Here is a 13060-nt window from a genome sequence, read left to right as displayed (position 1 = left end):
CCATCCCCCGTGCTCCTCTCAGTCCCCCCCCCATCCCCCGTGCTCCTCTCAGTCCCCCCCCCATCCCCCGTGCTCCTCTCAGTCCCCCCCCCCATCCCCCGTGCTCCTCTCAGTCCCCCCCCCATCCCCCGTGCTCCTCTCAGTCCCCCCCATCCCCCGTGCTCCTCTCAGTCCCCCCCCATCCCCCGTGCTCCTCTCAGTCCCCCCCCATGCTCCCCCCCATCCCCCGTGCTCCTCTCAGTCCCCCCCCCCATGCTCCCCCCCATCCCCCGCGCTCCTCTCCGTCCCCCCCCATCCCCCGCGCTCCTCTCCGTCCCCCCCCATCCCCCGCGCTCCTCTCCGTCCCCCCCCCATCCCCCGCGCTCCTCTCCGTCCCCCCCCATCCCCCGCGCTCCTCTCCGTCCCCCCCCATCCCCCGCGCTCCTCTCCGTCCCCCCCCATCCCCCGCGCTCCTCTCCGTCCCCCCCATCCCCCACGCTCCTCACAGTCCCCCCATCGCCCGTGCTCCTCTCAGTCCCCCCCCATCCCCCATGCTCCCCCCCCATCCCCCGTGCTCCTCTCTGTCCCCCCATCCCCCGTGCTCACAGTCCCCCCATCGCCATCCCCCGTGCTCCTCTCTGTCCCCCCCATCCCCCGTGCTCCTTTCAGTCCCCCCATCCCCCGTGCTCCTTTCAGTCCCCCCCATCCCCCGTGCTCCTTTCAGTCCCCCCCATCCCCCGTGCTCCTTTCAGTCCCCCCCATCCCCCGTGCTCCTCTCAGTCCCCCCCCCATCCCCCCGTGCTCCTCTCAGTCCCCCCCCATCCCCCCGTGCTCCTCTCAGTCCCCCCCCATCCCCCCGTGCTCCTCTCAGTCCCCCCCCATCCCCCCGTGCTCCTCTCAGTCCCCCCCCATCCCCCCGTGCTCCTCTCAGTCCCCCCACTGCCATCCCCCGTGCTCCTCACAGTCCCCCCACTGCCATCCCCCGTGCTCCTCACAGTCCCCCCACTGCCATCCCCCGTGCTCCTCACAGTCCCCCCACTGCCATCCCCCGTGCTCCTCACAGTCCCCCCACTGCCATCCCCCGTGCTCCTCACAGTCCCCCCACTGCCATCCCCCGTGCTCCTCACAGTCCCCCCACTGCCATCCCCCGTGCTCCTCACAGTCCCCCCACTGCCATCCCCCGTGCTCCTCACAGTCCCCCCACTGCCATCCCCCGTGCTCCTCACAGTCCCCCCACTGCCATCCCCCGTGCTCCTCACAGTCCCCCCACTGCCATCCCCCGTGCTCCTCACAGTCCCCCCACTGCCATCCCCCGTGCTCCTCACAGTCCCCCCCCCCATCCCCCGTGCTCCTCACAGTCCCCCCCCCCCATCCCCCGTGCTCCTCACAGTCCCCCCCCCCATCCCCCGTGCTCCTCACAGTCCCCCCCCATCCCCCGTGCTCCTCACAGTCCCCCCCCCATCCCCCGTGCTCCTCACAGTCCCCCCCCCATCCCCCGTGCTCCTCACAGTCCCCCCCCCATCCCCCGTGCTCCTCACAGTCCCCCCCCCATCCCCCGTGCTCCTCACAGTCCCCCCCATCCCCCGTGCTCCTCACAGTCCCCCCCCCATCCCCGTGCTCTTCACAGTTTGCGCACGACAAACACCGACTGATTGAAATGGGTAATTAGTTCCCGATGCGGTTATTTGCCGCTATTTACTTCTATAGGGACCTTTTAGTGCGCAGATACACGCAGCGGGTTCGGTCTTTTTTTGCGCAGCCCAGATGCAAAATCCACGCCTGAGAACAAATGCAGGGAAATCAGTGGGTTCTGTTCACAGCGTATTCTGCGCACGAATCCGAGGGGGACTGTAGCATGCTGCGACTTATCATCCGCGAGTGAAGCTGCGATTGGTTTCCGCTCGTGTGCAGGAAGAATCATTTTTCATTGCACGCTGTGGGCGGGGTTTACTGCGGGATCCAGAGCCGCTCGCCACAGCTCAAATCACTGGTGTGCATGAGGCCTAACACAAGAAATGGGGGAAAAACCCAAAACCTGCCAGTCTGCGCAAACCACCTGCATCAAGATGGCATCAGTTTGTGTTCAGGAATGCGTTTTGCTACAAAAATTGCTCTAAAATAACGATAAAAACACAAAATGCAGGAAAATCAAGGAAAAAAATGACCTTTCCATGTAGTTGGATGTGCGCCAAAAACGAGCGCCAAACGTCTCCTCACTTACAACAACTTGTCACGTTTACTTCTTTGGCACAACATATTTGTCCTAAACTCCGTGCGCCCTCGTGCGCCCTCATTCTGGCGCCATTCCTAATGTTAAAATGTATCACAATTTTGTGCGATGCGATAAACAAGGAGGCTCCGCAGGGAAAAATGGGCTACGAGAAACGGCAGGTAGAGCGCGCCGCCACTGGTATCCTAGCAACAAGTCATCAGACAAAACATCGCTAATGTGAAGGAACCCACAGGCTTCATGTAGATGCACTGTCACATCGCCACAAAATCGCGCAATTTTGTATCTGGTGTGACAGCGGCCTGAGGGTGTATTCATGCGGCACGAAGCACATTTGGTGAAACCATCAGATAACGCGTTTCCGTGAGTTGCATCGCTTTGTGACGCCAATCACCACCTTGTATTGTGGACGGCCGATCGTCTCTACTATAATAGGCGGCTCTCAGAATCCCGCGGTTCGTACTTGTGTTGATGCTGCAGCCGGCCGTCCCAGGACATCACGGGGTCGTCCTCTGGGGCACCATTATCATGACAATGGAGGACAGATGGGGTCATTGTGACCTGCTGTCTCCTCGTCATCCGCATCACTATGCCGGAGGCCAAACATCAGCCCCATTGTCTTAGCATCCCTGTGTAAGCCTGTGTGGAGATAAGCGGCTTAGAGGAGACGTACGCGGGACGACTATCATCCAAATAGTCTATTGATAGAGCAAATGCTGCCTATAAACATGGCCACCGCGTGGGCGACAGCGGGAATACGTTCACCAGCCCCTCGGTCGCTGGTTGATCAATTATTGTCGGGTGTAAACAGGTAATCCTCATCGGTCGACGACTAACCAACAACTTTGCTGGGAGGAGTGTCTCCCCCGAATACTGATTGGCTTCTGCCTTTTCCTGAGTGTTCCCAGTTTTCGCTCATCGGTTCCCATAAACACGTAGGCGCGATCCCTGCTGGTCCGTGAAACCACATGTACACGCAACTAAAGATCACATTGCCCCTGTGAAATTGTGATCTTCAAGCATGTGAAGCATAGACTTCAATGGGAAAAGTCACACTCACATGCAAGCGCCGTACGATTTTTTCCAAGATCCCATAGGAAACGGCGAGCGATTCACCCCACAAGAACATTAAAAAATAGAAAATGTGACCATTTTTTTCCCCTCGCAGCGAGGAAAAAACCGCTAATGTGAACAAAATCATTCAAAAGCGTGGATTTCATAGGCGTGCGAGTTTTGTGCGCATTACACAAAACCGGCGCAAGTTTCTTGTTCGTGTGAATAAGCCCTTAGTCCTCGGTGATTGGGGGCGACAGACATTCAGTGAAGCACACTCCTGCAGTGAGCATTGAGCCGGCTTCACATGGGCATATTAGTATTTGCGTATGCATGAGCGCCACATTTTAGCGCATCGAATGTTGTTTTTTTTGCGCACACATCGGCATATTTTACTGTACTTTTCACATGCCTTGTGCGACGCCCCGGCCATGAAATAGCCAATTAGTCTAATGAGTTCAAGATACACGTTTTTTTCCCAGCGGAATTCCGGTGTTTCACGCAGCTCCTTGAGTATTCTGCGCACATTTGCGCAGTCTCATTGACTTCTGTGAAGGAACTCCCTGATATCAATGGGATCTGTCCCCTGCGTGTTCTGTGGTCGCGTGAAGCCCGCCTTGTAGGAGCATATGTAGAATGTCTTGAGTTTAAGGGGTTTCCAGGGGATTCCTCCTCAGGATAGGTCAGCAGTAGTTGATCTCCGGTGGTCCGCCGCTCAGGACCCCTACCGATCAGCTGCTGCTCGGAGCCCGGTGGCCGGCGCTTGTAACAGCAGCTCCGTGTGACCTGCGCCCCGTTACATGTGGAAGCCTCTCCTGCACACAATATACATAGACTTCCTGGAATGCAGCACAGCTCCATGCAATGTGATCGCTGCCTTTGTGGAAGGAACATCAAGAGGATTCTTGTGATTGTTAAATCCCAAACGCTTGCGATCAGATGTGCGCATGTGATGTCATGTGACCCCGCAGCCCCCCCCCGCAGCCCCCCCCCCCCCGCCTCGGGGTCTGTCGGCACACAGAAGATTTGTTGTAGGACATTTGGCAACTAACAATCATTTTCTTCGGTCTGGATGGGGTCGTTTCTGCAGCTTGTGCAGACCCCATTCAGATTAACGGTCACAGAAACGCTGGCGACCAATTTGTCACAGACGGTTTTTACTGCGATTAGAGCGGCGCTTTCAGCACCATGCTAGTCGCGGTATTACTCTCCCATTGTTTTCAATAGGACCGCTCAGACAGCCACTCGATCGCAGCGCTTTCCAGAACCGTGATTTTCCAGCGGTGTCTGTTCTATTTTGGCCATTTAGCGCATCTCATCGATGATGTATGGTAAACTCCGCGAAAGTAAAATTATGGCAAAGCGTCGCGATTTAAATCGCGGCACTTACCACAACGCACGTGCGAGGGAGGCCTTACATGCCACAATGAATGTTGATCGCGGCATGTAAAGGGTCCACAGTGTGGGGGGGGAGCTCCCTCTGTGACAGTAGTAATCAGCTGATGGAGACAGTAGGGATGAGGGGCTGCAACGAGCTTGCATACTACAGATAATGGGGGGATGCAGAAGGTAAAGAGGCTGGAGATGGGCACGGTATGGCGGGGTGGAGAGAGGGATGCTAAACACAGACAATGGTCAGGCCGTATAGTGGTTGCATTCGTATGAATGCAGGGGGCAGTTGGCGGCTGGCAGGGATTGCAGTCAGTAGGTCAGGGAGCATGTTATCAGGGGGATACAGAGGGGGTTGGTTTAGGGGATATGGTATGCCTCCCTGAAGAGGTGCGTTTTTAGAGCGCGCCTGAAGTTTTGTATCGCATGTTCAAGTCCCCTTCAGGGACATAAGAAATGTAAAAAAAAACAACCTTTTTTTGCGCACTTTGCACTCTTTGTTGAAGATTTAAAAAGAAGACCTGATGGGTATGGTTGTATCTGTAATGACTTGTACAATAGATTGATGACACTTTGTATCCGGCACGGCAAATGCTGCTAAAAAGAAAAGCTTCAAACATTGAGCCAGAATGCTTTTTTTCGGTCATTTTGCAATAAAAGTGATCAAAAAATCCACATGTAACACATAATGGTACCGATAAAAACCAGAGCTCGCCATGCAAGAAAACAAGCTTCCCCAGAGCTCCGTCCAAGAAAAATAAAAAAGTTATGGGACTGTGAACGCAGCACTGCGGAAAATATAGATTTTGGTAAAAAAGGGTTTTTTTCTTGTGCAAAAGTGTAAAAACCTAAAAACATCAATATTTTTGGTATCGTCCTAATCGTACCGACCTGCAGAAAAAAATGTATCCCGTCATTTGTGCTGCATGATTAGCACAGAAGGTCCACAACGGGCCGCGTCACTAAGGGTTAAATTCATGACAGGTGGAAGCGTGGGGATTTGGAATGGAATGAATAAGAACTGCATCCACACCGTTTTGGTTCTACATGGTTCTTTAGGTTAAAGAGACTCGCCATGTTTTTGCCTCCCTCTTTAAGAGCCCCATAAGACAGCACCGGTCACACTGATATGTCTGCTGTGTGGATCTGTGCAGGAGTTTGGGAGAAACTTGCATGTTTCTGCAGACAGAGAACTCGTCCTGCATATTCATGAGCTGCAGCCACACCCACTCTGCCCTCCAGCCAATGACTGGCAGCTCTCTCTCTCTAAGCACAGTAATAGGCAGACAGCAGTCAGCAAATGGCTGGAGGTCGGGTGGTTGCAGCCTGCAGCTGATGAAGAGTCAGGACTACTTCCTGTATTCCTCTATACATGTGCTGCTACTAATCAAATGCAAGATTCTCCAAAATGACTACCCGGATCACACAGCAGAGGTATCACTGTGATCAGTCTGACCGTCACTGCCTTATGGGGCTCTCCGAGAGGGGGGCAAAAAGAGGGTGACAGAGTGTCTTTAGAAAACAAGACCTGGTCCATCAATTCAACCTTTCTTGGATCAATTCCACATCATTGAATGCTAACTACAGGCGATGCACACATTAGCTGGACGGCAGCTGACCGTCTCCTGTGCACCGCCGGGTCCTGACTTCTCCCCTGATGGTAGATGTCGGCAGCTGACCGCCTCCTGTGCACCGCCGGGTCCTGACTTCTCCCCTGATGGTAGATGTCGGCAGCTGACCGCCTCCTGTGCACCGCCGGGTCCTGACTTCTCCCCTGATGGTAGATGTCGGCAGCTGACAGCCTCCTGTGCACCGCCGGGTCCTGACTTCTCCCCTGACGGTAGATGTCGGCAGCTGACCGCCTCCTGTGCACCGCCAGGTCCTGACTTCTCCCCTGATGGTAGATGTCGGCAGCTGACCGCCTCCTGTGCACCGCCGGGTCCTGACTTCTCCCCTGATGGTAGATGTCGGCAGCTGACAGCCTCCTGTGCACCGCCGGGTCCTGACTTCTCCCCTGACGGTAGATGTCGGCAGCTGACCGCCTCCTGTGCACCGCCGGGTCCTGACTTCTCCCCTGACGGTAGATGTCGGCAGCTGACCGCCTCCTGTGCACCGCCGGGTCCTGACTTCTCCCCTGATGGTAGATGTCGGCAGCTGACCGCCTCCTGTGCACCGCCAGGTCCTGACTTCTCCCCTGACGGTAGATGTCGGCAGCTGACCGCCTCCTGTGCACCGCCGGGTCCTGACTTCTCCCCTGACGGTAGATGTTGGCAGCTGACCGCCTCCTGTGCACCGCCGGGTCCTGACTTCTCCCCTGACGGTAGATGTCGGCAGCTGACCGCCTCCTGTGCACCGCCGGGTCCTGACTTCTCCCCTGACGGTAGATGTCGGCAGCTGACCGCCTCCTGTGCACCGCCGGGTCCTGACTTCTCTCCTGACGGTAGATGTCGGCAGCTGACCGCCTCCTGTGCACCGCCGGGCCCTGACTTCTCCCCTAATAGTTGATGTCAGGGAAAGGCGGATCAGATCATGTTTATTTCCACATTCCTGAGTCTTTGGTTCTCAAGGAAGATAAGCAATCTTAGATTATAAGTGTTGCTGCAATGCATGTTGGTTACACTTAGTTGAGCTGCTGATCTCAGTTTGCCATCAATATCGTGGTTGGTGCAGCCCGCCCCAAATCACCTTCTACATACAACGGGTAAGTGTAGTGACCCGAAGTCTATATTTCTGGCCCCTCCATAGTTGTCATACATGTCACGTCTTCAGTGTGAATACACTGTGCAAACTGTCCTGTCTCTAGTTACGTGTATTGCACAGCTGCAGCACGTGAGAGGTTAATGTCTGAATGTGGCCGGGATATGTCTGGAAAAGTATCAATTTCTGTCCTGTCACATGGTGTGCTAGACCCTATAAATGTGAGAGTCTGAGAGTGGGAAAGGGGCTTTCATCATCTTCTGCGGTTGAGTGTGGAGTGCCGGCCACATGGGGGTACCTTCAACCCTCATGTGGTGAAGAGATGGAGGAAGAGGAGAGGTATCCTGGCTTTCAGCCATTGGTCACCATAGGAGGGTGGATCCTCGGCCACATGTGGCCCCAGACTGTGTGTCCTGAGCCAAAGAATGTCCCCTGTGCTTTGTGCAATAATGTCTTCCCAAGAACTGCACAATCGTGTGGCCATAGGCTGTTGCGGCCCACTAGGGTTCAGCCGCAGGCGGATTTTGCTGTGTGGGAACGCAGCTCTAGTTTACCCAAATCTAACTGAATCGTACTGATCCTCAATGCCTGGAGTCCTTTTACACGCATCGAGGTGCTGATGATGACGAACGCCAATCAACAAGATTGATATCTACGAGGTCAAAATCAGACTGTTAGGAAGAAACGATTGTTCGTCCCCATCGAGTTTCCTCATTGTTGGCTGCACAGCCCTGTTCACACGGGCAGATGTGCCGCTGGCAACAATCATTCTTTGTGCCACATAAAACATGCAGTCATCACATAATAAGTGTTGCTCGTTCGCAGCGGTTCCTTCGCACAGCCTGATGGCCGGGTTAAAGAACTTTCCTAGGAACGTTCATTATCAGTTCATGTAACGGGCACTTTATATGCCACTCTAGCTGGCAGGGTCAGAGCCAACACTTCACGTGGCTCAGGCATTCAATGCAACACGTGCCACGCAGGTCATGCATGACTATGTTATAACACTGATTTTAAAGTTGGTGTGGATGATGCAGCACAATCAGGGCGCCATGAAACGGCTATAGATGAAGGACTGGCCACCATGATACTGTCCGCCCTTGCCAAGGGCCGCAGGAAAAACACCTTAGGTGTGACGGATAACAGCAGTGTGATACATGTATCCAGACTGTAAGGAGACTTTTGACTCACCCTGTAAAATTGCTGCAAACTATTTCTCCATACAAGTACATCAAAACTTTGACTGAAAGTTTTGATTTCAGCAAAAACAAACAGTGCGGTTGTAATCCTCCAGACGAGGCAACGTGTTCTGCATAATTTCGATGATGACTGGTGAAGTCATAGCAAAGGTATTCTTTCCATAACATTCTCATAAAGATAAGGTGGAGGGAAATGCAGCTGCCTGCAGGCACACCTTCACTTCCAAGGAGAAGAAAAATGGGAAGTGTTTCCAAAAGTACTAAGAGGAAGCGGATCGTCTTTATTTACCTTTATGAACTCATTCTCATTTTTATACATGGGATGAGCTGCTGGGCACAGATTCCCGACAGGCTGACCGAGCGATGACCCAGTGGAATCTGGCCTGGCGACCCCCCAACAGCAATTCAGGGACCATAAAACTTTCACTCCCTTATCAGTGTCCAGTTAAAAATGTCTCTGTTTCTGTTGCTGTACTCCTCTAGGTGCGAACCAATCCCATCCATGTCTGTGCCGTGTCATAAGTATGTGTGTCATAAGTGTGTATAAGTATTCATATTCTTCAGATCTTTTTCATTTAAGCCTGAAGAAGAACCCGAGAGGTTGGGACGCTCGCTGTAACATCATGTATGTTTGTAGCCATTAAAAGGTCCCATATCTGCAGGATCACTCGGTTTCTCTTGCTGGGAACAATCACATTTTGTTCATCATTCAGTCGGGCATTTAGACTGAATCTCATTCAGATTTTCGCTGATTGCAGGAATCTGCACAATTTCTCAGCCCGTGTAAAAGGGCCCATAAGCATAGATCTTTACGACGGTCTACCAATGTGCTCCACATGATGCCTCGTTGTAGCACCGCATTGTGGAGTTACTCTACTCTGGAAGCAATGCTACTAGGAAAGAATACCCCTATGATACAATGTCTGATGGAATATAGCACAAGTTATGTATGCTTTGTACAGGTTCAGAGGCATAGAGAAGTACAGTGTGGCCGTATAGATGCTCTGTGCGCCGCATTGTGGCTCCGTACAGTGTGTGCGCCGCATTGTGGCTCCGTACAGTGTGTGCGCCGCATTGTGGCTCCGTACAGTGTGTGCGCCGCATTGTGGCTCCGTACAGTGTGTGCGCCGCATTGTGGCTCCGTACAGTGTGTGCGCCGCATTGTGGCTCCATACAGTGTGTGCACCGCATTGTGGCTCCGTACAGTGTGTGCGCCGCATTGAGGCTCCGTACAGTGTGTGCGCCGCATTGAGGCTCCGTACAGTGTGCGCGCCGCATTGTGGCTCTGTACAGTGTGTGCGCCGCATTGTGGCTCCGTACAGTGTGCGCGCCGCATTGTGGCTCTGTACAGTGTGCGCGCCGCATTGTGGCTCTGTACAGTGTGCGCGCCGCATTGTGGCTCCGTACAGTGTGCGCGCCGCATTGTGGCTCCGTACAGTGTGCGCGCCGCATTGTGGCTCCGTACAGTGTGCGCGCCGCATTGTGGCTCCGTACAGTGTGCGCGCCGCATTGTGGCTCCGTACAGTGTGCGCGCCGCATTGTGGCTCCGTACAGTGTGCGCGCCGCATTGTGGCTCCGTACAGTGTGCGCGCCGCATTGTGGCTCCGTACAGTGTGCGCGCCGCATTGTGGCTCCGTACAGTGTGCGCGCCGCATTGTGGCTCCGTACAGTGTGCGCGCCGCATTGTGGCTCCGTACAGTGTGCGCGCCGCATTGTGGCTCCGTACAGTGTGCGCGCCGCATTGTGGCTCCGTACAGTGTGCGCGCCGCATTGTGGCTCCGTACAGTGTGCGCGCCGCATTGTGGCTCCGTACAGTGTGCGCGCCGCATTGTGGCTCCGTACAGTGTGCGCGCCGCATTGTGGCTCCGTACAGTGTGCGCGCCGCATTGTGGCTCCGTACAGTGTGCGCGCCGCATTGTGGCTCCGTACAGTGTGCGCGCCGCATTGTGGCTCCGTACAGTGTGTGCGCCGCATTGTGGCTCCGTACAGTGTGCGCGCCGCATTGTGGCTCCGTACAGTGTGCGCGCCGCATTGAGGATCCGTACAGTGTGTGCGCCGCATTGAGGATCCGTACAGTGTGTGCGCCGCATTGTGGCTCCTTACAGTGTGTGCGCCGCATTGTGGCTCCGTACAGAGCGTGCGCCGCATTGTGGCTCCGTACAGTGCGTGCGCCGCATTGTGGCTCCGTACAGTGCGTGCGCCGCATTGTGGCTCCGTACAGTGCGTGCGCCGCATTGTGGCTCCGTACAGTGCGTGCGCCGCATTGTGGCTCCGTACAGTGCGTGCGCCGCATTGTGGCTCCGTACAGTGTGTGCGCCGCATTGTGGCTCCGTACAGTGTGTGCGCCGCATTGTGGCTCCGTACAGTGTGAGCGCCGCATTGTGGCTCCGTACAGTGTGCGCCCCGCATTGTGGCTCCGTACAGTGTGTGCGCCGCATTGTGGCTCCGTACAGTGTGCGCGCCGCATTGTGGCTCCGTACAGTGTGTGCGCCGCATTGTGGCTCCGTACAGTGTGTGCGCCGCATTGTGGCTCCGTACAGTGCGTGCGCCGCATTGTGGCTCCGTACAGTGTGTGCGCCGCATTGTGGCTCCGTACAGTGTGTGCGCCGCATTGTGGCTCCGTACAGTGTGTGCGCCGCATTGTGGCTCCGTACAGTGTGAGCGCCGCATTGTGGCTCCGTACAGTGTGCGCCCCGCATTGTGGCTCCGTACAGTGTGCGCGCCGCATTGTGGCTCCGTACAGTGTGTGCGCCGCATTGTGGCTCTGTACAGTGTGTCCGGCATTGTGGCTCCGTACAGTGTGTGCGCCGCATTGAGGCTCCGTACAGTGTGTGCGCCGCATTTCAGTGTCCCAGTTGTCACAGATTCCATCAGTTATCAGCTGCAGTCTTACCTTGTGTCAGGCGAGTAGGTTGGGTTATTGGAAGGCCATCGACAGCGCAGGGATTCCCGCATGGATGTAGGGTGAGCGTGCCACGGATATTCTCAATAAAGCAGTGCTCGGCAGCTACACCGGGGCCCCTTAGGAATATGTCCTTGGATGCGTGACCCAACGTTGTCCTCCCTGCGGCGAGAAAGGAAGTCAGGAAACACATCGTAACCTCAAAGGCTGGAAGGAGGTAGAACTGAGCCTGGCATTGTTTGACTGCTACTATCATAGGACCTGCCATAGAGGTGAGAGAGGTGGCATCCGAGTCGGCACATCTCTGTTGTCTGTCCTGCTTATCATCATTTCTTACATGCAAATAACTGATAATTGGTAATCTGTCAATCCTTAAGGCCCTTTTACACGCAATGATCATTCCTCAAAATTCGACCAAAAATGAGCGATAATCGTTACATGTAAACGCAGGCATTCCGCACTTCTCATTTGAATATTGATTTTAAGGTTAATCTAAAATCCATTGTTCAGCGACTGAGAGATAAAGCAAACACATTTATCTCTCAATAGACCACATGCTGTTCTCCCCGCGGCATGTTTACACTAGCCGGGAGAGAACAATCCCATTATGCCAGCAGCCACAAGGAGAACAATGCAGCTGTTTTCACAGCTGGGAGTGTGTTTAAACACAGGCTGGGCTCTGCAAACAGCTCCTGAAGGACCTTTTACACGCAAATGAAGATGATAAAGTTTTAATGGCCATTAACACTTTATGCAAAAAGATCGCTTTTCAGCTTTTCAGTCATTTGAAAGATTATCTTTGCGTGTAAAGGGGCCTTTACGCTGCAGTAGGGGATTGCTGCAAAGTAATTTGAATGGATTCACACTATCATTCAAATACCATGCAGTATGAACCCCGGTGACTGGCAGGATACTAGCAGCAAGTATGATTCCAGCCTCGGTGGAGGAGAATTCAAAAATACTACCATGTCTGTGTGGCAGAAGAGAAGTGCAGCCCAGAATACCAGTCCTTACAGTCGGGGGTCTATTCACACCTGCAAGTTTGCAACGAACAGAACTCGGACCCAATGAAGTGCAGGCGGGGATTCACATCGGTCACCACTGGTCTTTTTTTTTTTTTTAAAGCATTTTTTTTAAAGCACCCATTGGCTTCATGCGCGGAAAAAACGCTCGTCTGACCGAGCCCAGAAGGAGTGAAATCTGCTGCGGATCTGCACCAAATCCACAGCAAATCAGTGCCGTCTGAACGCACCCCAAGGGATGGAATAGGCTGCGCGCCGCAGTCAAGGCCGCATCAATATCCACAGACCACCAGCAGATTATGATGCGGAATGCGTTTGCAAATCAAACCATGCAGTTGAACCTACGGATTTTGGTGGGAAATTCTGCAGCGTATGGCGTAATTTTGTCCCATGTGGAAGGTCCCTCCGGTGTCCATACGGGGAGGATCTGCTGCGGATTTTGCATGCAGAGTGTCCGCACAGATAACATGCGGCATTTACAGCAGCAGCAAAGTGTGATTTTAAAAAAATTGCGTTCTCACGATGCGGAAATGGGCACGCGGCGCGGAATTTAAATCCGCAGTATGTCAGTTATAGCAGCGGACTCTGA

General features: G+C 54.2%; 1 protein-coding gene across 13 annotated transcripts in view; it reads right to left on the bottom strand.

Annotated features, from left to right (window-relative positions):
* PHLDB1 (pleckstrin homology like domain family B member 1) overlaps positions 1-13060 on the bottom strand; it is a 157218-nt gene that overhangs the window by 87328 nt on the left and 56830 nt on the right. For all 13 annotated transcript variants that reach the window (XM_066606144.1, XM_066606148.1, XM_066606137.1 and 10 more), the window contains one exon: positions 11441-11611. In XM_066606144.1, coding sequence (XP_066462241.1) covers positions 11441-11611 — 171 coding nt within the window. The remainder of the gene's footprint in view (positions 1-11440; positions 11612-13060) is intronic.

Source organism: Eleutherodactylus coqui, chromosome 6 (genome assembly GCF_035609145.1).
Source record: "Eleutherodactylus coqui strain aEleCoq1 chromosome 6, aEleCoq1.hap1, whole genome shotgun sequence".
Lineage (NCBI taxonomy): Eukaryota > Metazoa > Chordata > Amphibia > Anura > Eleutherodactylidae > Eleutherodactylus > Eleutherodactylus coqui.
The sequence above is the reverse complement of the archived record's forward strand: the minus strand, read 5'-3'. Positions and strand labels throughout refer to the sequence as shown.